At 42.1% G+C, this 21,036-nt stretch overlaps 2 protein-coding genes across 4 annotated transcripts in view; one reads left to right on the forward strand and one right to left on the reverse strand.

The window, feature by feature from the left end:
* Positions 1 to 21,036, forward strand: part of FBXO36 (F-box protein 36) — a 51,448-nt gene that overhangs the window by 14,843 nt on the left and 15,569 nt on the right. For 2 of the 3 annotated variants that reach the window (XM_079783045.1, XM_079783046.1), the window contains exon 2: positions 20,287 to 20,395. The exons of the other annotated variant lie outside the window; for it this stretch is intronic. In XM_079783045.1, coding sequence (XP_079639171.1) covers positions 20,287 to 20,395 — 109 coding nt within the window. The remainder of the gene's footprint in view (positions 1 to 20,286; positions 20,396 to 21,036) is intronic. 3 annotated transcript variants of the gene reach the window in all.
* LOC307106496 (uncharacterized protein FAM241A-like) lies at positions 9,389 to 11,392 on the reverse strand (the record flags this gene model as incomplete). Its single annotated transcript, XM_079783078.1, has 2 exons — positions 9,389 to 9,893; positions 11,296 to 11,392. 2 exons carry the CDS (start codon positions 11,390 to 11,392, stop codon positions 9,415 to 9,417), a joined length of 576 nt encoding a protein of 191 aa, XP_079639204.1. The 3' UTR covers positions 9,389 to 9,414.

The raw sequence follows: 21,036 nt of genomic DNA on the forward strand, positions 1-21,036 counted from the left end.
CAGATTTACTACTAGAATAGTACTTATTTTTAAGTCGGTTAAATGTATTCCTTTAAAAAAAAAATATCGGAGTGAAGAACACACAGCATCTGACAGGACAAAAGACTTACCTCAGAATCCATCATCTTACCCCTTAAACTTAAAGGCTTAAAGTCAGATTCCCTTCCAAACTCGGTTCTTCACTTTTCTGGGCTCAAGCTGCTGACTCCTCCGTCTCTTTGACTTTGCCCTTTTCCTCCCTTCATGTCCAGTTGGAAATCAAGTCTTGTCCCCCCTTCCTTTAAAGTCATGTTCATCCTTCTCTCCCTCCCCTTTGCTCCCTCATTGCCCCTTACCTGTGGTCTTGCCGTGTCTCCCAGTTGGTCTTCACATCTTGAGTCCTCCTTCCTCCCCACCACTGCCTATAGGTGAATCTTCCAAAATTCTGAGGGGAGACAATACAATCGATCCTAATTACCCACAGATTCCATGCCTGTAAATTTGCCTGCTCACTAAAATTTATTTGGAACCCCAAAATCAATATACTCCTGGTGTTTTCCCAGTCATTCCTGGACATCTGCAGAGCAGAAAAAAGATTAAGTCCACCCCATGGGATGTCCCCAGCTGATGTGGAACAAGGCCACCATTTGCCTTCTTAGTTTAGCTCTCATCTGAAAACAAGTGTCCTTTTTGTGGTCAATTTAGTGCCATATTTTCTCATTTTTGTGCTTTTTGTTGGTGGTTTCGCTGTTTAAAATGGCCTCCACGCATAGTGCTAAAGTGCTGTCTAGTGTCCTAAGTACAAGAAGGCTGCTATGTGCCTTATGGAGAAAATACATGTGTTAGCTTAATTCAGGCTTGAGTTATACTGCTGTTGGCTATGAGTTCAATGTTAATGAATCAATATATATTGAATGAAGTATCTTTAAAATGAAACATATAAAGCAAGGTTATGTATTGGTCAGTTGATGAAAATGTGACCAGAGGCTGGCAGGAACCTACCTCTGTGTTTCCCCGAAGGCAGTGATTGGGTATTGGATAATTCAGCATTGGCGGAGACTTTTTTTAGAACCTAATCACATGAATAATGAGAATCAGCTGTACACATATACATACATAGACTCAGGATATTTGGTGCTCCATTTCACTGGGATATTGATCAACACAATCTGGCCCCTTTTCCCTCTCCTAACTTGTCTCCTAATACTGTCACACAAGTCTCTGTTACAACCAAATTGACAATCTTTTTTCTGCCCAGAATTCATTTCAACCTTTGCCCCTCCCCCCCACTCCTTTCACCTGCACTCCACTGGGGAGCAGTCACAAGGATGAGCATGTGAGCCACGTCTGTCCAATCATGAATCCCCCTGCCTCCAGGCCAGGATATGTGTGGGTAGTTGACACACTAGACCAATACAATCATTACCTGGGATTTTTCACCCTCAAAGAGAGTTCCTCATTTTTTGGTGGGCCCTCAAGCTGGGTGATTAGGCCTAGAATTTCCAGCTGCCAGTTCCCCACTGCAAAAGGGACATACATCTGCAATAGAAGATAATGAGGCCAAGGGCAGAGGAGTGGAAACAGGAGGAAAGACTAAGAGCTGATAATCTGGTGCTGTCACTTTGCACCCCTGTTATGCCTGAGGCCACCTACAACAGTCTTTCCAAATTATACACCCAACACTACTGCTTTCTTAATAAAATACTCGGGATGAGTCTGTCTCTTGAGACCAGGAGCTCTGAATAATACACTCAGACATTTTGATCGATCTTGAATTCACTCTTGCTCTAAATCACGAGTTTCTCCCTAATGTGGATTTCTTTTGGTCCAAAATGTAGTGTACCTGGATTTTCTTCTATCTTCTCTTTCCTTAAGACTGTTCCTGGGATAGAGAGTGAAACAGCAAACTGGGAATTGGGAATATGAACAGGAAGTAAAACAAGAGTAGAACTTTTGCAGTGCAGCCCCAGGAGGGAGAAGGGAAGTACAGGCAGGTAACAGAGGCCTTAAAATTGTACTTCCATGGACCGTGTATGATCCAGCGGGTTCAGTCAGGTCTCAGTGCTCTGCTGCATTTAAGGTATGCTGTGAGCTAAGCCTCTGCAACCTTGATTATGTGGGGCCTATCCTCACACAGGCATCCTCTCTTGAACTTGAATAATGTCACCTCTGTCCTTCAGTCTACTTATTCTACCCCTCCACCTGGAACACTCTTTCCCCAATCTTGGCGTAGTCATTCATCCTGTTCTCAGATCTACCTTCATTGGCCAGAATTCCCTGAACCTGGCCTTTTTCAGGGGTAAGTTTGAGAAGAAAAAAAAAGCTTGAGAAATAATAGGTCAAATAAAGGTTACCCCAGATTGTTTCATTGTAAACATTCAAATGATTCTGGATAGTGACAGCCATAAGTATGGCATCACACAAGCAAAATTTAAATGAACATTTGAATAAGTGACAAGACACCAAAGAGAATATCTCTTGGCATGAACACCAACAAAGCAACATTAGTTTCTTAGCATCTCATTGATATTGATGGGGAAGAGAGCATTTCTTATCTAGCAAACAAGATGGTAGGTGGAAATTAGCCTTTACTAATGTAAGATATATAGACTAAAGGCTACAAAAACTTAAGGTCTATGTTCAGCTCATACATGTTTGTGAATACACCTCTTAGCACAATGCTTAGCATGCAGTGAGAATTAAGGAAATATTTATGGGATTAATAAATATTAATCCTAACTGCTATAATATTTTAAAAACAAGCGCTAAAAATGACACCCAGTAAGGAAGTGGCCCACAGAGGGGGTGACTCATGTGTCAGAATAAGTTTTCTTTAGGATGTGACTATAGGATCTGAATCTTTAAAAAATAGAGTAAGTAATTTCTAGGAAGTGAAGTGGATAGTAGGAAGAATTCTAGGCAGTGAGCATCCATTTTAGCAAAGTCACTGAATTATTATACTACAGTTGTGAAATCAGAAATGATATGTTAAAATGTGAGATGTAGTAATGGGCCTGGCATGAGGATGCTGAAGAAGAGGTGAATGAGGGCCACTGTCTGGAGGTCTTTGTATGCCACCCCAAGGATTTCAGCCATGGAGAACTTTAATGGACTTTAAGTTGGGGGGAAAGATCACATTCATAGTAACATTTTGTTAAGAGGCCGTTGACTGCCATTTTGAAGATAGAGTGGAGATAGAGAGCCTCTTATAAGATTTTATCATGATCTTCAAGAGCACAGTGGCAAGGAAGACAATGTCAAGAGTTGTTGAGAAAGTGAATTTAATTAGAATTTGGTCACCAAGCCAATGTTTTGTAATGAAAGAGAGGTAAGAGTCTAGAATGACTCAACTAGTGCCACCAAGATAAGGAATGTAGGCAGAGGAAGAGGTAAGTTTGTGAGAGATGATGATGAAATCAACTTTTTGTAGTTGAATTTAAGGTCCTGGTAAATTACCCAGTTAGGTGTGCATAGTCTGCTGGATAATTTACTAGGACTCTGGAGATCAGAAGTGAAAAATAAAGATTTTTACTCACTTGGCAGCATTTAAAGCTATGGATAAGATTACTTAGGGAGACAAGAGACCTCAGCAAAGAACTGAGTTTTAACACTGAAGCACAAGTGAAGGCAGAGGAACACTTGTGTCTCCAAGTTTGCATCTTCTTTTTACTTTTGGGGGAGAAAAGTATATATCACTGATATTAGTGCCATAAACGACACAGATTATTTGAGGATGGGTTAAATATTTTTCCTTGTCAGTAATGAAAAGCATGTGCAGTGGGAATAATCTGATGGAACAATGTTGGTAAAGGTATGGAAAATGGCTCCTCTTGTGTGATGTTGACAAGAGTGTAAATTAGTGCATCCTTCATAGAAACATTAATTGCCCCCAATATTGATTTCCCTTTATCTTTAGTGAAAGGTTACCTGACTTTTAGCTGAACATATATATGGGCATCCCAGAAAAAAACACAAAACAAACAAAAAAAGACCTACATTTCTCAGTCTCGCCTGTAGCTAGGTGTAGCCACATGACCATCTGTCCAATCCTAACCAGTATGCTTCCCAAAGACAGTTCAGCAACACCGTCAAGTAATATGGTCATCCTTTACCCTGGCATCCCAAGTCAGGAATTTTACCCCAGGAGATAATTACACAAATTTGAAAAGACACATAAATAATATTCATCACAGCTTTGTTTATATAACCAAAAAGGAGGGTGGAGAAACTAAAAGTCCTTCAATAGAATGTGGTTAGGTAAATTATGTATACCTCTGTATAAAGGAGCACTGTGAAGCCACCAAAATGATGATGCTATATTTAGACATCACAGGAATAGATGTCTATGACATAGAATGAAAGAAGAGATTACAAATGAGCATGTTTATTATCCCATTCATGTAAAACTAGAAAGTGTACACACATATGTACAGACACATAAATCAATTTATAAATATATAGAGAGACTGAGAAATGTTTGAAGAACATCTGTAAAAATACTCTTTAATGACTAAAAATGAAATTTTAGATTTGGTGTGTTTTTGTTTGTTTATCTTTTTTACTTTCTCCCCAGGCTCTTTTATCATTATTTGAACTGTTTACTATCAACTTTATCATTGTTATGAAAAACTGTAAAGCCTTTCTAACATTTTAAATATTCTCTTTAAAAAATTAACATGATTAAGAAAGTAATGTGAGGAATTTTGCCTGCTTACTGTTCAGGAAAAGGTGTGGCCATTGTTGTTGAAAGTCAAATACATGAAACACACTCAGGAAAACTGACTCACCTTTCAGTGGTAGTCCACAGTAGGTGGAGACATCCTACTTGGCAGATTTTTTAACTTTTTGTTTTGTTAATCCTAACCCAAGGATATTTTTTCCATTGATTTTTAGAGAGTGGAATTGAGGGGGAGAGAGAAAGAGAGTGAAATGGTGATGTGAGAGACACATGGATTGGTTGCCTCCCGCACACACCTGGACCAAACTGGGTATCGAACCTACAACCCAGGTACATACCCTTTACCAGGAATCGAATAGAGACCCTTCATTCCATGGGCTGATGCACTAACGACTGAGCACCAGCCATAGTTAAACTTTTTTGAATGGAAAAATAATTGGAACTTAAATGATCACCTTAGTGGGTGATATATTTCAATTTTTTCATTTTACTTTTATTGATCTGAGGAGTTGGGGTGGGCAAAGGAAATATATGGTTTCAGAGTAAACCAGTAATTTAGGACTCCTGGTTTCTATTTTTTATTTAGAAACTAGAGGCCTGGCACATGAAATTCGTGCATGGGTATGGTCCCTAGGCCTGGCCTGTGATCAGGGACATCTTCCCCAGCTGGCCGCAGCTGTCCCCGCCCCCCGCCACCACTCACCCCCAGTTCCCCGTTCACCATTGGGTGATGGGTGCCTGACGGTCAGGCAAAGGGACAGAGAGGTTGCTGGCCCCGCTCCCATCACGGATGGCCATCCATCAGGCAATCGGAGCCTGCTGGCCGGGGAAAGGACCTAAGGGGTGGTCAGTGCACCTCATAGTGACTGGTCCGGCAGTTGTTCTGGTCGTTCTGCCGTTAGGGTCAATTTGCATATTACCCTTTTATTATATAGGATATATTCACAGTAATTATTAAGAGATCTAGCAAGATATTTATTTATGTACCTAGTATACGAACTGGTTAATGTCACTGATATTTTAAGTTTTTAAAGATGGGCTACTACCCCAGGGTAACTCCTTGCAGTCTATGTCCCCACCCCAATCTCAGGTCATGTATTATTATTTTGTTTTATTTTAATATTTTTGTTGCAAAAAGCTCAATTTATTTACAAAGAAATTGCATTTATACAATTCATAGCAGCAAAATGGAAATAAAATTGTGGAGTACCTTGAAGAGGTAAGGCTAATTATAATCTATTTATTTATAGACCTGTGTACTATAGTATGTCCCAATTTTAACATTCCAAAATATTTAACTTATCCCCACCCCTTTTTTTCTCATTTGAAGGATTGCCTGCCAGTTTGACTGGAAATAGCCTGAAGCCTAACCTGCAATGTTTTCAGCCTTTTGAGGAGTTTAGTATTTTTTCTTTTTTATGGCCATCTTCATAACACTGCATGAGAATCCCTTCATTTTTATCACATAGATTTCCCCAGCATCTGCCCCTACTTAGTATTTCAAAAAAGAAAAGCAGCAGGCAGCCATTATTTAGCCCCCTTTTTAGCCCCTTGTCTGCTGTAAAATCAGAGGATGTGGCTGAATTGAAGTTTTAATTTTTAAATGTATTTAATATTATTATTAAAATACTAAATTTCACTTAATAAAAAATAGTCTGTTCATTCACAGAAAAGTGCTTTTGTGGTATCCTATATAATAAAAGGCTAATATGCAAGCAGACCAAATGGTGGAACAACCAGAACAAATGAACAACCAGTCACTATGATGTGCGCTGACCAATGGGGCATGCGCAGAACATGGCGGGCGTTGGCCGCCGCGGGATGGTGAAGCAGGTGAGCAGAGGTACCAAACCAAGGTGGGGCGCCGGTTGCTGTCATCAGGGTGAGCCTCTGGTGTTTACCTAAAATATTTTGCTCCTGCATGCCGCGGTCCTGCCTGGCACTCGCACCCACTGCTGGCGCCAGAGCTGCCGCTTGCACCTGCTGCCAGCACCCAGCGCCGGTCTCGATCGCTCAGCGCCATCAGCAGGTGCGAGCGGAGGCTGCTGGCCCCAATCGCCCTTGAGGGCTTCTCCACCTCCCCCCTGCTCTTGAGGGGTGATTGGGGCAGCAGCCACCACTCGCCCCCCCTGATGGCACTGAGCAATTGGGACCAGAACCAGGTGCTGGCAGCGGGTGTGAGCAGTGGCTCCAGCACCAGCTGCGGGTACGAGTGGGGCTGGTGCCAGCAGTGGGTGCGAGTGGCAGCTCTGGTGCAGTCAGCGGGTGCGAGCGGGGCTGGCGCTATCAGTGCATGGGAGCGGCAGCAGCAGGAGTGGGGCAGTCGGCAGAGAGGGGACCAGGGGCCACGGCATGAGGGGCCAGGCGGGGGCACAGAGGATGGGCCGAGACCTACCCCTGTGCCCACCACAGCCTCGCAGCCCACAGTTCTTTCAAGGTGCACGAATTCGTGCACTGGGCCCCTAGTCTTCTATACTAATAAAAGTGTAATATGCTAATTAGACCAGACAGCCAAATGACCTTCTGGATGTCCTTCCGGACAAAGCCGCAGGGGCCGAGGCAGAGGAGATTATGGGCGATCAGGCAGGCAGGGGAGCAGTTAGGGGGTGATCAGGCCAGCAGGGGAGGGCAGTTAGAGGGTGATAGGGCGGGCAGGGAAGCATTTAGAGGCAATCAGGTCGGTAGGCAGAGGCGGTTAGGGGTGATCAGGCTGGCAAGGGAGCAGTTAGGAGCATCAGGCTAGTAGGCAGAGGTGGTTAGGGGTGATCAGGCAGGCTGGCAGACAAGCGGTTAGGAGCCAGCAGTTCCGGATTGGGAAAGGGATGTCTGACTACCGGTTTAGGCCCGATCCACAGGGATAGGGCCTAAACCTGCATACCTCGAGGGGTCCTGGATTGGAGATGGTGTAGGCTGGGCTGAAGGGCCCCTTCCCCTCCCCTGTGCATGAATTTCATGCACCAGGCCTCTAGTCTATAATAATAAAAGGTTAATATGCTAATTAGACCTGATGTCTTCCAGACGTCCTTCCTGACGAAGCTGGGGCCCGAGGGAAGCCAGCCTGGGTCCCGGGTGCCAGGGGGAAGCCAGTACCGGCAGCTGGGGGAAGGAAGGCCTACTCTTGCATGAATTTTCGTGCATTGGGCCTCTAGTTTTCATAATAATAAGGATTTCTCAGCTATTTAGATTGCTTCCTATCTTTACTCTTGTTTATTTTTAAATTAAATACATAAATGCATAATGACTATACATACAAATATATGTTTAAATAGAAATAAATTAATGTAAATCTATATAAATCTATAAATATAAATTAAAATATAAGTATTATTTACATAAATAAATTTTTCTATCTTCCAAAGTGTAGATTTGTATAGTTTTTATCCCACATGTTGATGAGTTCTAATATCTGGAACACTTGCTGTCATTTTCAACAGTATAGTCTACTGGAAAAGAATCTCTGAACTTTTTTAAAATTATTTTCTTTATTGATTAAAGTATTACATATGTGTCCTTATCCCCCCATTGTTCCCCCTCCCCCCGCTTATGCCCTCACCCCCCTGGTGTCTGTGTCCATTGGTTAGGCTTATATGCATGCATACAAGTCCTTTGGTTGATCTCTCCTCCTTACCCCCATCCTCCCCTACCTTCCCTCTGAGGTTTGACGGTCTGATCAATGCTTCTCTGTCTCTGGATCTGTTTTTATTCATCAGTTTATGTTGTTCATTATATTCCACAAATGAGTGAGATCATGTGATATTTATTTTTCTCTGACTGACTTATTTCGCTTAGCATGATGCTCTCCAGGTCCATCCATGCTGTTCCAAATGGTAGGAGTTCCTTCCTTTTTATTTATTTATTTATTTATTTATTTGTAAAGTCTTAGTATAATTTTTATAAAAGAACTATAAAATACAAATTTTGAAAAAAACAAAACACTGCAAATGTCTCTCTCTATGCAACTTGTTAGATACAAGAAAGTATAGCATTACTATGGGGTACAACTAAATTTGGATCTGGCTTATGAGACTTTAAAAACTCACAAAAAGTAATTAGCACCAAAATTATCTAAATCTTCAAATGATATACTGAAGTGATTCCAGGCCCACATGTTTCATGATAAAAAAGTTATATTTAACTTGGGAAGTTTCCCAAGCAATAATAAATATATTATTGTCAATCTGTAGAAGATGTGCTAACTTTACTGATTTTCATCAAAACGTTAAGGTAGTGTATAGTAATTATCATATACAATGGTTTGGGCTAAGCAGGGACAATAGAAGTCCAAATTATTTCCCCAATAATATGGGGTTATTTGGTGGGAGTGGGTGGGGAGAAATTCCCCAAGTACAACTTATTTTTGGCTTATTGTTTCATCATTTTTCTTCTAAAATATTTTACTGGAGCTCTTTATAAGACCTATATTGCCCAATTTGAACTGCATATCTTGTTATTTTCCCTGCTTACTTGGTGGTGTTATTTAAGATTTGGCATGGGAATAGGGATATTTAAAAATGGGCACAGATTATAGTATTAAAACAAGGATTTTGAATAAGCTGCAAGATGTATATTGTACCCTGTTATAATCAAGAGTTGAGTTTTATTTTAAACAATATCCACTTATAATTATATTATAAAACAGCACATAATTTGAAACAAGGCAAACTTTTTGGCTTTCATGTAGTGAAATATATAACTTCACTAATTATATATATATATATCTCTACCAAATGTCAACCAACAGCTCATTCGGCCATATTTCAGTGTTGTACATAAATAATGACAATGCAAAGAACAGCAACTAGTCCAAAGGCTTGTAGGCCTAGGAACCACAGCATAACCCAAAAGAAAATGACGATCACTGGTTCCACAATCCGTTCTCCAAGGTACATCCTCGTAAAGCCCATGTTGATGAGGATTTTGTTCAGCTCACCAAAAAGTGTTCCCATCTTTTTGTAGTCATCTCCAACAGGATCGCCAGCGTGGTTCTGTGATTCTTTGCAATCCTGCCCGCTCTGCGGGGGGGCGGGGGAGGGGGGCTCGCCCTGGGCTCCCCTTTGGTACCCACCGCAGGCCAGCGTGTCCCAGTCCTTGCCGCGTGTCCCGCAGTCACCGCCGTTCCGCAGGGAGGGCCAGGCAGCGAATCGCGAGGCTGCGCCACCACCGGAAGGGACCCACCGGCACCCAAAGCGCTTGCTGCTGACAGCTGTGGTCTCCCCACTGCGGCTGCAGGCCCTACCTGGGAATCAGGAGTTCCTTTTTACAGCAGCGTAGTATTCCATTGTGTAGATGTATCACAGTTTTTTAATCCACTCATCTGCTTAGGCTGTTTCCAAATCTTAGCTATTGTAAATTGTGTTGCTATGAACATAGGGGTGCTTATATCCTTTTTGATTGATGTTTCTAGTTTCTTGGGATATATTCCTAGAAGTGGGATCACTGGGTCAAATGGGAGTTCCATTTTTAGTTTTTTGAGGAAACTCCATACTGTTCTCCACAGTGGCTGCACCAGTCTGCATTCCCACCAGCAGTGCAGGAGGGTTCCTTTTTCTCCGCATCCTTGCCAGCACTTGTCATTTGTTGATTTGTTGATGATAGCCATTCTGACAGGTGTGAGATGGTAACTCATTGTCGTTTTGATTTGCATCTCTCGATGATTAGTGACTTTGAGCATGCTTTCATATGTCTCTTGGCTTTCTGAATGTCCTCTTTCAAAAAGTATCTATTTAGGTCCGTTGCCCATTTTTTGATTGGGTTGTTTATCTTCCTTTTGTTAAGTTGTATGAGTTCCCTGTAAATGTTGGAGATTAAACCCTTATCGGAGATAACATTGACAAATATGTTCTCCCATGCAGTGGGCTTTCTTTTTGTTTTGTTGATGGTTTCTTTTGCTGTGCAGAAGCTTTTTATTTTGATGTAGTCCCATTTGTTTATTTTTTCCTTAGTCTCCATTGTCCTAGGAGCTGTATCAGTAAAGATATTGCTACGACGTATGTCTGAGATTTTGCTGTCTGTGGATTCCTCTAAGATTTTTATGGTTTCCTGTCTTACATTTAAGTCCTTTATCCATTTTGAGTTTACTTTTTGTGTATGGTGTAAGTTGGTGGTCTAGTTTCATTTTTTTGCATGTATCTGTCCATTTTTCCCAACACCATTTATTGAAGAGACTGTCTTGACTCCATAGTATGCTCTTGCCTCCTTTGTCAAATATTAATTGGGCATAGTGGTTTGGGTCGATTTCTGGGTTCTCTATTCTATTCCATTGATCTATATGTCAGTTCTTGTGCCACTACCAGGCAGTTTTGAGAACTGTGGCTTTGTAATACAGCTTGATATCTGGTATTGAGATCCCTCCTACATTGTTCTTCTTTCTCAGGATTGCTGCAGCTATTCGGGGTCTTTTTTTATTCCAGATAAATTTTTGGAGAGTTCGTTCTTCTCTGACCTTTCTTGATTTCATTTCAGCCATTTACTGGCTGTGTGCCCTTGGATAAGTCAGTGTATTAATTTATTCAGCAAGCACTTATTGATTTCAACTCTGTGCCTTTCACTGTGGGCATTCTGCAGGGTTTTTTTGGCAAAAGCCTCTAAGTCTTAAGATTGCTAAAAAGTTAACAAGTACTTATAGTTTAGTGGGCTACCTTCCCCGCTGAATAAAATTCTCCAGATACCCTGAAGCTCAGTGGGATGTGGGCCATAGAAGGCCCTACTGGATGTGAAGAAGGGCTTCTGGGCCATCCTGTGCAAACACAGGGAGATGTTACAAGGCAAGGAATCTTTGGAGGGCTTCAGCCTTGGGAATCTGGGAATATTCTGGAAAGAAGATGAAGCCAGGGAAGGTGTCAAATGCTGCAGAGAAGTATAGTGAAACAAAGAGATGGGTGTGCCCTTAGGTATGGAAGTTCAGAGGATCCTGGTAACATCTGCAAGATGGATACAATAACATGATGAGTGTGAAGAAATGAGGAAATAAAAGCAAGGAAAATTGATGATTTTTCCAAGAGACTTGTTTATAAAGGGAAAGATCAGAACATGCTCAAGTTGTGGGGAAAGCATGGTCAAAGAATTGTTATTGTTAGAAAGGAGAGGTTTAAGCATGTTTAAAGCTACAAGGAGGAGCTAATGGAAAGGGAGAAGATGACATAGAATTTTGCTTGGAAGGGCTACATGGGGCATACTGAGTGAGCAGCAAAGCAGTTTACCAGCTCCTGTATCTCACCGTCTGATTCTGAAGGGCTCAAATGACACCTGCCAGGACCACCCTACTTAAAATGGAACCCCACCCCCAACGCAGGACTCCCTATCTTCTCTTCCTAGTTTATTTTTCTTCACATTTATGAGGTTCAAACACACTCTGAAATAAATTTATTTGTTTTGTTTATTGTTCATCTTCCTCCCCATAGAATGTAATTTCCATGGGGGCAGGGATTTGTCTGTTTATCTAAATTAGAACAATGCAATACTCTGTGTGCTTCTGGAATGTGGAATGAATGAAATGCTATCACTTCTCAGTACATCAATCACACCCCCATCAAATGGAAGTAAACAACCCATCCAATGCCAAATATTATGATTTGTGGATTAGCAGCCTTTGGATTATAAACACCACTGCTCCCCTACATTATGGGCATTGAAAAGTTAAAGCTTTTTGTCATTCCAGAAAGGCAACATGTTGAACATGCGTAACAGATTTAGAGGCTTTGGGGTCAGATAGAGCTGGATCAAATCCCACTGAGTAATGAATGAGTTAAGGCAAGTTTTTCTAAACTTCCTTGAGTCTTAATGTATTCCTCTGTAAATAAACAATGACAGGGTTGCTGTAAAGAATAAAGCCTAAAGCAGAGTGCCTGGTAGGCATTCAATAAGATCTGTTATTATTTTACCATTATCATTTTGGGAGCTGTATCAGTGTGCTATGGCTGCCATAACAAAATACCACAGCCACAGCCAGGGGTGGGGTGGGGGGACTTAAACAATAGAAATTTATGGTCTCACAGTTTTGAAAATTAAAAGTCCAACATTAAGGTGGTGGCAGATTTGGTTTCTTCTCCTGAGGTCTCTCCTTGGCTTGCAGATGGCCACCCTCTTGCTGTGTCTTCCCAGGGTCTTTCCTCTGTGCATGTGCATCTTATAAGGACACCATTCATAGTGGATTAGGGCTCCACCTTTATGACTTCATTGAACCTTAATTATCTATTCAAAGGCCCTATATCCAAATATAGTCTCATTGTGAGTTAAGCTTCAGTGTAGAATTTGGGCATGGGGAGAACACAATTCAGTCCATAACAGAAGCTGAAGAAGGTTTTAAAAAAGTATATCCAATTTTGATATATTTAATCATTAAGAAATATTTAATTCCCAGCAACAAAAGTGCTTTACTGTTTTCTTTTGACTAGCAGATAAGCTCTGAAAAGGGCATAGATTAACTATTTGGTAGCAGGTGTTCATTTTACAAACAAGAAGAAAAGAAACCCTAAGGGAAAGGGAAACATTCCTGAGAGAAGGCACAGAAATAAAACTATGACGTGGCCCCTTACTGACTGGTAAGGCTCTTCCTGAGGCTGCATTTGAAGAGGGCAGTGATAGGGAATGGGTAAATAATCAGGTGGGATATTACCAGCTCCCACCAAGAAACTTGGGGGAAATTTTTAAAATAAATTTTGTACCAGAGTGAAAGCACATACACCTTTTTGTTGTAAACAGTAATTTTATGAAGAAGCAGTTTACAGGACTAGAGGCAGATGTGCTCTGTGAAGTAAAAGCATAGATGCTTGGGCCTTCCTACCTGCTTAGTCACTTTCTTGCCCATATCCAGGAAGGTTTTGGAGAGAAGGTTCTAGGCTGTTTGATTAATTTTTTGTTTGTGGTTTTTTTCTGGGCATTGTTCCAGAAGATATACTAATGCAAAAAAAAAAAAAAAAAGAAAAAAAAAAAAAAGCTCCTCTTGTATCTGTATTCAGAGCTGCTTGTTTTTCTTCCTTCCTTTTCCTTTATTCTTTCTTTCTTTTCTTTTCTTTTTTTTTTTATCTTATTGTTTATAGAGTACTTTGAATTTCCTTGAGATTTTTTAGTATGCCCATCTGGCAGACACACTTAGTGTTTTGGGGTCAGGCCTCTGCAGAGCATGTGTTAGAACTGACTGGCATGGCCCTGTCTCCACTGACCTTCTGCACTTGGGAATGGTCTCACCATCTGCAGACTTAGAAGTAAGTGTCTTCAAGTTCTTCGATTGGAGCTGCAAGAGTGGATCTGTGCTTCTTCCAAATCAATGGAGCTACATCTGTGTTCTTGACCTGTTATGTTATCAAATTCCAGTAATGATTTTATAGGAAAGGAAAATAAAGATGTATCTAGTATTCTGCTAAGCACATTTCATTCCATTGTAATCATCCCAGAAGCTATGAGCATATGAGCAGGCAAGCAGAGATTATGAGACCTGCCCAAGGTCACCCTGCTAGGTCCCTGCAGGCCCAAAACACCTGTTTGGTTGCTCTGAAGCCACATTTGTGTCTTCACACTGTAGGACCACAGTCAGTGACATCCCATCCACTTATATGTGATATGCTAGTATGTTTTCTCCTCTTACTGCTATGTGACTTCCTACCACTCCCTTAGTCAGTATTTATGTAGGATTTTGTCCTCATTTTCTTTTGAAAGCATTTTTTTTAATTTCACATTTGTTTATTCATGAACCTTTACTTCATCAACAAATCTTGAACATACCCTTAGTCCATAATACTGTATATTGTATTCATTATTTGCTCTAAATCTAACATTTAATTTTGTAAAACATACTTTTGTTTTTGAAATTTCCACATAATATAAAATTACTTATATTGATCAGGTCTCTCTAAATATATTATTTTTATTTAATTTTATTATTTTTTAAAAATTAAGTATAGTTGGCATACAGTATTCTTTTGGAAAGATTTTTATCACCAGGATATATAGTTTTCTTATTCTCCTTCCTTGGTGCAAAATCTTATGCAAATTTGCCTTTCAGGAAACCTGCCTAATGTGAAATTGTTTCTGAGATAGTAGCCAAGACTTTATCCTATCTAATAAAAGAGTAATATGGTAGCCGAAACCGGTTTGGTTCAGTGGATAGAGCGTCGGCCTGGGGACTCAAGGGTCCCAGGTTCGATTCCGGTCAAGGGCATGTACCTTGGTTGCAGGCACATCCCCAGTAGGGGGTGTGCAAGAGGCATCTGATCGATGTTTCTCTCTTATCGATGTTTCTCTCTATCTCTCTTCCTCTCTGTAAAAAAAAAAAAAAATCAATAAAATATATTTAAAAAAAAAAAGAAAAGAAAGAGTAATATGGTAATTGACCATCACTCTGCGATGCCCACAGCCAATCAGGAGGGAATATGCAAATTAGTGGGACAAAGATGGCAGTGGCCATGGAGCCAGCCGGAGCGGGCGGGAGGCTTGGGTCACCCCCGGCGAGGGAGGAAGCCAAGCTTCCTGCCCACCTGGGTCAGCCGCCGAATGAGGGGCCTGTGGGCAGCGGCCACAGACCAGGCTGGAGCCAGCAGTCCCCAATTGTGAGAGTGATGTCCGACTGCCAGTTTAGGCCTGATCCCCCGAGGGGTCCCAGATTGGAGAGCGTGCAGGCCGGGTTGAGGGACACCCCCCTCACGTGCACAAATTTCATGCACCGGGTCTCTAGAATACATATCTATGAATTAAAATAAGCTAATACCATAATAGCACTCAATTGACAAATATTTGGGGGATACATCTAAACTCAACTTCCTTCAAGGTACATATCCTGTGAGACAGTAGCATGGATTGCCAAGCTGATGCCCCTCCTCCCTGCATATGTAAACAGTTTTCTTCCTATCTTTGGATTAGTGGTGTGTGTATATTTTAGTTTTTAAGCAAATGATTATTGATGTTATTCTATGTTATTTTTTTTACAAATTATTTTGTTGGGTGCAGAGTATTCCAACATCTAAATGTGCTATAATTACAGAACTAGTCCCAACTATTGGACCCTTAGTTTGGTTCTGATTTGTCATTACCATAATTAACCTATGACAAACATTCTTACATAAAAAACATTGTACACATCTCTGATAAATTCCTTAGGATAAACTCTTATAAGTAGACTGTCTGGGTCAAAGGGCATGGATGACCTTAAAAATTTTGATTTGCCAAATTAACTCACATTCCTCTCAAAGATTATTAAGGGCCCCCATTTTCCTTCTCTTCACCAACAATGAGTTTTGCCACTTAAAAAAAAAAAAATCTTTACCAATCTTAAACAATAAGTGGTAGAAAACACCTGTCTCCTACATTGTTCTGGTAAGTACAGTATGGGGAAGGTAATCAAGTCTTGACAAGGCTAAGTTGTGATTCTGAATATGAGGTTTCTGTGGACTGCTCTAGAGTTAAGAGTATGAAGGTTATATACAAAGAAAGCTTCTTGCCTCAGAACAGACTCTGTGTGTGTGAATCATCAGTGAGGAGGCTTGGATTCTGGTTCTAGCCAGTCAGGTTTCCTCAGGCTAGTTCTATATTCTTGCAGATTACCTTAAATACCTCAGAGGAGCCAGCAGGATGCTTATCTATGTGGGTAAATCAGCTTGAATCTGTGCTTCGGGATCCACCCTCCAGAGGCCATAATGCGGGCACTTCAGATATGGCCTTCTAAGTAAAACAGTACCAGAGGAAATTAATTAATTAGTATAAGGAATGTCAGAAATAATTTTTCATTGATGAGATGAATGGTGTGTGAGATATGAAGCTGACAAGTAAGATTGTACAAGTGTCTCTCTGCCTTTTTTTGAGCAACGTAAATGAGTTTGGTAACTTAATGTTTCTGGAGTAGCGCCCTGTCTAGAACTCCATTTGTCCCCGACTCCTCCACTTAATCAGGCATTTAGTTGCTTGATCTGGCTAGAAGGGTAGCTGATTATGTTATTTCTAGTGACCCAGTGCACGAAATTCGTGCACATTAAAAGGGGATTAATTAGAGGAAATAATTTAATATTACTATTTGCCCTTTCTCTGTAATAGAAGTGTCAGAGATGAAAGGAAATTAGTAAAATGTGTATGAAAACCTTCCTCCTGTCAGAGTCTGGGGCACACCATGGGACCCAGAGTCAAGTCCCTGCCCACCCACCTGCACCTCAAAATCACGTGAGACCCAGACCCAGCTGGCCCCCCATCCACATTGGGTTAGATCCAGACCTGGCCAGTCCCACCCTTATCAAGCCCTGCTGGGCAGGGGGCATAGCCTCAGGTCCCCTGGCCTGGCGCTAGGATGGGGGGCATGGCCTGAGGTCCCCCAGCCCAGACCAGGGAGGGGGGCATGCCTTGAGGTCCTCCATCAAGCCCCACCAGGTGGGGTACAAGGCCTGAGATCCCCTGTCAAGCCCCCCTCGGTGGGGGGGCATGGCCTGAGGTCCCCAGTCAAGCCTCGCCAAGCAGGAGGGGCCCAGCCTCAGGTCCCCCGGCCCAGCACCAGGAGGGGGGCGTAGCCTTAGTTCCCCCGTCAAGCCCCGTTGGGTGAGGGGCATGGCCTGAGGTCCCCTGTCAAGCCCAGCCAGGCAGGGGGGTGCATCCTCAGGTCCCCTGGCCTGGTGCTGGGGCGGGGGGCACAGCCTGAGGTCCCCTGTCAAGCTTCACCAGGTGAGGGGTGCGGTCTGAGGTCCCCAAGCCTGATGCCAGGGTGGAGGACACGGCCCGAAGTCCCCTGTCAAGCCCTGCTGGGTGGGGGGCACAGCCTTAGGTCCCCTCTCAAGCCCCATGGGGGCAGGGAAGGGCGTAGCCTCAGGTCCCTGTGATTGCTCATTAAGGCTCCTTATGGGAACTTGGCCTCAGCTGTGGGTGCAGCCATCTTTGTGATGGAGTGATGGTCAATTAACATATTCCCTCTTTATTAGATAGGATAATACAGGTGCACTTGCCCCAGAGAGAAACTTTCCTGGGAAGGTTCCCACGGAGTGCAAAATAAGACAGCGAGGGGGGACTCCACTGAGCTTCCGGAAACATGTTTTGGACTCTAATGGTGCCTGCCTGGTGATAAATATCTTTCCTGTGGCAGAATTCAACCCCAGACTTGCTTTCATTGTAACATAACACCTGGGAGTAATGTTGTGGGGAAGAAGACCTATCATTTCTAACTTCACTTCTGAAACTTTTTGCTCATCTCTGTGTGTTGCAGAAGGAATAAATTATTTGACTTCCCATTTAGTTCTAAAAGTTCTAGATGATGTGGTAAAAGAACTTAGCATTTGATTCAGGTTGCCTGACTTCATCATTCAATAGAAAGGAAATTTTATTTATAATATTTAATATTAATTTTAATGATGCTTAATAGAAAGTGAATGAAAAGGAAATTGAAGTGCAGAGAGAATAAATAAGTTTGAGAGGCCTTTCTTACTCCAAAATTCACGTTCTTTCTACTGTAATACTTGATACCCCTCTGATATGAAGTGAATTGTGTCTCCAAAAATTTCTAAGTTGAAGCCTTAACCCCCAATGCAACTGTATTTGGGTATAGGACCTTTGAATAGATAATTAAGGTTCAATGAAGTCATAAAGGTGGAGCCCTAATCCAATATGAATGGTGTCCTTATAAGAAGAGACACCAGGGATGCACATGCACAGAGGGAAGGCCTTGGGAGGACACAGCAAGAGGGTGGTTGGCTATCTGCAAGCCAAGGAGAGAGGCCTCAGGAGAAGAAACCAAACCTGCCACCACTTTGATGTTGGACTTCTAACCTCCAGAACTATGAGAACATAAATTTCTGTTGTTTAAGTCCCCCATTCTGTGGTATTTTGTAATGGCAGCCCTATCGACTGATACACCCTCATCTTTGTGAGATCAGAAAGATGCTTGAGGGCAATTGTGCTGAGGTTCCTGCTCAAGAAAATAAAAAGCCGCATGCGGCTCTTTGGCCCCTTGAGTGTGGCTCTTCCACAAAATACCATGGCCTGGGCGAGTCTATTTTGAAGAAGTGGCGTTAGAAGTTTACGTTTAAAAAATTTGGCTCTCAAAAGAAATTTCAATTGTTGTACTGTTGATATTTGGCTCTGTTGACTAATGAGTTTGCCGACCACTGGGCTAAGAGATTTTCTGAAAAGAATCAGCCACCACAATTTTGTGAGATTATGGAGTTTTGTAACTTACACATGTGGGGTTGTTTTGTTTTTTTTTCATCTTTTTTAGTAAATAGAACCAAATCTAAATGAAAATCACCCTTTAATTCATTCAGCAAGTATTTATTGAGGACCTACTTTCTATCAGGCAAGGTACTAGGTAAGATGGTATCAAAGGTCTCTACCCTCGGGAGAGTTCAGTTATCTTTCAGACATCAGGTAAGTGGAGGGCATAGGCTAATAGGGCAGAGGGAGATGGCCCCAGGAGAGGAAAGCTAGAGAGCCTGGGCCAGGGAGTGGGGAGAAAGTAAGAGGTTGGGCAGTTCAAAGCCTGGGGGACAGTGGTAGAAAACCACTGTAGAGACCAAGGTGGTGGCTCAAGAGGGTTCACTCAGGACCAGGGAGGACCCCTGGGAATGCTGGATGAGTGGGGATGGGGAAGAGGAAACTGTAAATAAAAAGAAGTCCATGCCAGGGCTGGTGTGACTCAGTGATTGAGCACTGACCTATGAACCAGGAGCACACGATTCAGTTCCCAGTCAGGGCACAATGCCTGTGTTGCAGGCTGATCCACAGTAGGGGACGTGCAGGAGGCAACCAATCAATGATTCTCTCTCATCATTGATGTCTCTATCTCTCTCTCCCCCTCCCTTCCTCTCTGAAATCAATTTTAAAAAAATTTTTTTAAAGAGGCCCCATAGCAAGTTTTCACCTGCTTAACAATTTTGCCTGCAGCCAAGCAATTTATCTGTATTGGTTCCTGAATCATCTTCCCTGGTAGCCCTAGTGCAGAAATAGTTTGACTTGTTGCTCAAGTTGATGGAAGTTTTGTCATCTTAATTAACTACCCCGTTCCATTACAGGTTGGAAAATGTGAGGTAAGTTGGAAAAGTTCCAGGGGCTTCTCAATAAGCCTGGTAGTTGACACTGCCATGAAGTCAACATAGAGCTTCAGTGCAGTCCATAACCATGAAAATGAAGTTTGCTTCAGATAAATCAAAATGCTTATAGAAGTCAAATGGACTATCAGCAGATCCATTACCAAGAAGTGTCCTGTGCAATGACCCTTTCATGCATCAAACAATGCATAGTGGTGCTTTCCTGGCCCTGTTCCTGTAACTGTCCCTCTAGGGGAACAGTATTCCCTCACCTGGTCTGTCCTGTAGACAGGAAGGGAGGCAGAGGGAGGAGCAATGACTTTGGAATTGGCTCCCCAGGTTAGAGAATCTGTGCTCTCAGAGATGTTTAAGAAACAGTCATTTGGCTCTGGGTGATTTTAACATTGATTGACTTGATAGATTTTTAAGATTCCCTCCAGCACTTTGACTCTGTGACCCTGATGACTAGGAAACTGTTCACTGATGCACAGACCTCACTTCTCATTTCATGTGATGCCATATTGCCAAGTTATAGCTGATGTTGGACCCAGGCTTTTGTGCCCACCAAAGTGATTGTTACCAGACCATAGCTGTTGGTATTTACATCAGTTTTAATTCAGATCACCTTCTATTCAATCACAGGTCATCTTTAGATGGTGGAAGATTTCTCTAAGGAGTGGGTATCAATCAACAAAACCTGGAGAAGTAAAAGAATCTCATGAAGACTTCCTAGAGAATTCACATCTTCAGAGTAAGGAAGGGAGCATGCTATGCACTTATTGCTGTTAAGTTCCCTTTAGTGATTAATTTGGCAGAGAAGGATCAAAGACATCATTTGAAATATCGATGTCATTCTGTACTTAATTCAATACAGTAGATATAGTAGAACATTGGATTCTTACAGCAAATATTTATAAAATTCATTATTGGCTTAAAAAGAACCATGTTGGGGAAAGACTGTCCACGTTTCATGAATAAAAATCAGTCCAGGCCATCCTTCCTTATTTAATACAGAGGTATGTGGTTACAAAATAAATTAGGAAACACTTTTCTTTTTCAAGTTTAGATCCATTTTATTTTCTAAACCCTGTGGTACCTAACCCAGAACTAGATGTTTAGAGGTGCTGAATATTCATCAGCAGACCATGTGATTTTCAGACTGACTTCCGCAAAACCGGAGATGGGGGTTGGGCAGGACAAATTGGAGGTGATTGTCTTCTAAGTAGAGGCTTAAGGGCCAAGTCCTCACCTGCCTCTTGCTTGCCCCAGGCACCTCCAGCACCCCTATCTGCCCCCCCCCCCATAAGATACTGGGGGGAGGGTGACATCAGGTTCAGGATAACCACTTGTGGGTTTCCTGATCCTGAAGGAATGGGCAATAAAGTGGGAATT

This window comes from Cnephaeus nilssonii (genome assembly GCF_951640355.1).
Source record: "Cnephaeus nilssonii genome assembly, chromosome: 10".
NCBI lineage: Eukaryota > Metazoa > Chordata > Mammalia > Chiroptera > Vespertilionidae > Cnephaeus > Cnephaeus nilssonii.